Consider the following 3,702-nt stretch of genomic DNA (forward strand, 5'->3'; position numbering starts at 1 on the left):
TATTTTTATACAAAACAAATATTATATTTTATATTAAATATGGACCGTATAATCAATAATAATAATAATAATATATAAAGTGGCGAATTCGAAATCAAAGTTGGCATCCAAGTCATGCATCTATCGACATCTTCCTGAAACTAAGAGGGGGGTTAGAACTCACAAAAGTCCAATTAAAACGTGTCCTATTTTAGTTGACGGTTCGTCAAATCATCTTAAAAAATACATTGTAAATATTTATCGTATAGTATGCTTAAGAATAATACGATTCCACGTGGCCCACTACATTGTTCTCCAAAACTTTCTCCGGCTTCTCTTGTCAATTAAGGAACCAGCTGTCGGATTTCATGCATCGTATGCATAACACATCATTTTTCTGACGCGCTCACACGCTGCGGATTATTTCTTATTATTTTTTCCGATTTTTTTAAAAATTAAATCTTTAGTGTGAAAATGGTTTTGGATCATATATATTCGTTGCCGTAGCAGAACTTCTCTGAAATTTCCACAGCATTCAGTCTCAGGCACACCCGAGCGACCCCTTTTTCGTGGATTTTATTTCTCAACTGTGATGTTTGGTGGGAATTTCTTGAAAATTTCCCACACCTTTTTATTTTGATTGAGAGTCAGTCTTTGGATTGTTTCTGTCGGTTTTTTGTAAATTCTTGGCTGTTAGATCAGTCTAAATTATACGGGTTTGAAAATAATAATAATGGAATTTCCGAGTCGTATTTATTTTCGTAAGCGCTCGAAATTTCGTGGAATTTTCAATTGGATTTGTGTTCTGTTTTTGCTCTGTATGTTCGCCGGTCAAGAACAGATTTTTCAGAGTCTTTTCTCGAAGAAGCCTTTTAAAAATCTTTCCCAAAATTCCCACTCGAAAAATGAATTTCTTGGAACCTCTGTGTTTCGGAGGAAAGCGTTCGAGCAAAACCTTGAAAATGGTACCCAAAACGTGGAGCCGGAGAAGCAAAATCTCATACTGGGAAGTGGATACCCGACAACATGCTCTGGGATATATCAGCACAAGGGTTATAATACCAAATGTGAATACTTGAGAAGCAACCCCAAATGTAATGCAGGGGGATTTCTTGGTTACCTTGAATTCTTTTACTGTGACTGCGAAAAGTTACAGGCTTTGGGATATATAGTTCTTGTAATTTGGATGCTTGTTTTATTTTATGTACTTGGGAACACAGCGGCTGATTACTTCTGTTGTTCCCTGGAAATTCTTTCCAATCTGTGGAGGTTACCCCCTACAGTTTCAGGGGTGACTCTGCTTCCTTTAGGGAATGGTGCTCCCGATGTGTTTGCTAGTATTGCTTCGTTCGTGGGTCAGGATTCTGGCGACGTGGGTCTGAACAGTGTGTTGGGTGCGGCTGTTTTTGTTACTTGTGTTGTGGTTGGGGCTGTTTCATTTAGCATAGCGGGGCAAAATGTGCGTATCGATAAGAAGTGCTTCTTTCGGGACGTGGGGTTCTTTGTTTTCACTCTATTGGCGCTTGTGTGTATTTTGCTGGTGGGTAAAGTGAGTGTTGGAGGTGCCATTGCATTCGTTTCGATATACTTGGTTTATGGCTTGTTTGTTGCTGCTAAGGAGATATTGAGGAAGTATGGTAGTAGGCTGAAGTTGGGGTCGGTTTGCCCTTTGTTGCCCGTTACGGGAAGTGGTTTGTCGGGTGAAAATGCTGAGGATGAATCTGTTTACGCCTCGTTGCTTCGGCCTGATTCGGAGGAGAGTGTGCCTCATCTCAAGTCTCACATTCCTCATTGTGTGTGGCCTTCAAATGATAGTGCTAGGAGTAGTGGTGAGCATCAGAAGAAGTCGTGGGGGTGGAATGAGGAGGATTCGGGTAACGATCAGTCGATGTTTTCTTGTTCTAAGTTGTGGTGGTTGGTAGAGTTTCCTTTAATGATCCCTAGGCGGCTGACGATACCGATAGTCGAGGATGAGCGGTGGTCGAAGTTTTATGCTGTGGCTAGTGCCTTTTTTGCACCTGTGGTGCTGGCAGTCCTATGGAACAGTCAAGATGATTCGGGTAATCTGGCTAAAGGAATTGTATATGTTGTTGGTTTTGTTGTTGGTGGTGTACTTGGATTCCTGGCGCTGCGATACACGAAAAGAGAGCACCCACCTAGAAAGTTTCTACTTCCTTGGGTTCTAGGTGGATTCTTTATGAGCATAATCTGGTTCTACGTGATTGCCAACGAGCTGGTTGCACTGCTCGTGGCATTCGGCGTGATCCTAGGAATCAAGTCGTCGCTCCTCGCCCTTACTGTCTTGGCATGGGGAAACTCGTTGGGCGATCTCATGGCGAATGTCGCCATTGCGATGAACGGTGGGGATGATGGCGTGCAGGTCGCTATTTCAGGATGCTTTGCAGGACCTATGTTCAACACCCTCGTTGGTTTGGGCCTCTCCCTACTCATCGGAGCTTGGTCCAAAAAGCCATCGGTCTACACCATTCCGCGAGACGACACCTTGTATTACACTATCGGGTTTTTATTGTTGGGGCTCGTCTGGTCTCTCGTCGTGTTGCCACGAAATGGTATGCAGCCTGGAAAATTATTGGGAGCCGGCCTGATGGTCATTTACCTGAGCTTTTTAACTCTCAGAGGAAGCATCGCTATAAGTGATGGAATGCTCAACGGTTCGAGCTAGAGTGACGATCGAATAGAGCAAGCCAGGGCCGGTCGATGACTATAGAACTTAGTTAAATTAACTGTTTCTCCTTGTGTTGTGTGACTGTGTAAAACTTGTAAATATAACAGTACCCGAAAGCTCGATTATGAGTCGTATCACCATATATATTAGTCTGATACATTGTTCTGGATTTACATTTTTGAAAGTGCTATAGATCTAATGCAAGTTTTTGTGAGACTGTGTTTTGTAACAATGTGTTGTTGCTACGAATCCCATTTGGTTATTCATATGTGGCTGAAATTTCAAGATGTTGAACTTGCAAAATGATGTTATTCAACTTAAAGAATGGGAGTTAGTCCATATGTTGGCATTGATTGCTAGAGTCCAAGAATGATGGAGAATATTTCGCATTATCTTCTAAAGTGTGATGTGAAAAATATATATATATATAACCAAACATTATCTTTTCTTATCACTTTGGCATATATCGTTAAATTTTTTTTTTTTTTTGTTTTTTTTGTTTTTTTGGATTGGATAAATCCGCCGAATGATAAATGATTGACCTTCCTCGCGACGCTTAGCAATGAGATGTGGGCAGGATTGAAGGCGAGAGCACCCTTATCCCCAACCTTGGCTGATGTCGCGAACTCTCTTGTCATAAATATTTATATATGATATAAAATGGGAGAACGTACATGTTTTGTTACGTAACTTATTATTATTATTATTATTATTATTATTATTTTATTATTATTATTATATTTTGTCTCGGTGTGTTGATTTGATTCATAGCAATATTCGGATATGTCAACAATGTAAGGTGACACGCGATCATTTTACATACAACAAAATTACAAATTAGTGGATTAAAATCGTCAACTGAACAAAACAAGATTAAAAAAATTGCAAAAAAACGGTTTTCCATGTAAAATGTCCGTCAATTTCTCATTAAATCTCCATACCGGTTGAGTCGACGCTACCCAGGGTAGTGTTCTGCGAGTGACGTGGCGATTCATGATTGATTAAAATCAGAGGGCTCCACGTGGAACCCACTATTT

At 40.5% G+C, this 3,702-nt stretch overlaps 1 protein-coding gene across 1 annotated transcript; it reads left to right on the forward strand.

The window, feature by feature from the left end:
* The first annotated feature begins 368 nt into the window (after positions 1-368).
* On the forward strand, positions 369-2,938 carry LOC140887401 (cation/calcium exchanger 4-like). The gene has a single exon (XM_073294630.1). It carries the CDS (start codon positions 713-715, stop codon positions 2,660-2,662), a length of 1,950 nt encoding a protein of 649 aa, XP_073150731.1. The 5' UTR covers positions 369-712; the 3' UTR covers positions 2,663-2,938.
* The last annotated feature ends 764 nt before the right edge of the window (positions 2,939-3,702 follow it).

This window comes from Henckelia pumila, chromosome 3, assembly GCF_033568475.1.
Source record: "Henckelia pumila isolate YLH828 chromosome 3, ASM3356847v2, whole genome shotgun sequence".
Taxonomy (NCBI): domain Eukaryota; kingdom Viridiplantae; phylum Streptophyta; class Magnoliopsida; order Lamiales; family Gesneriaceae; genus Henckelia; species Henckelia pumila.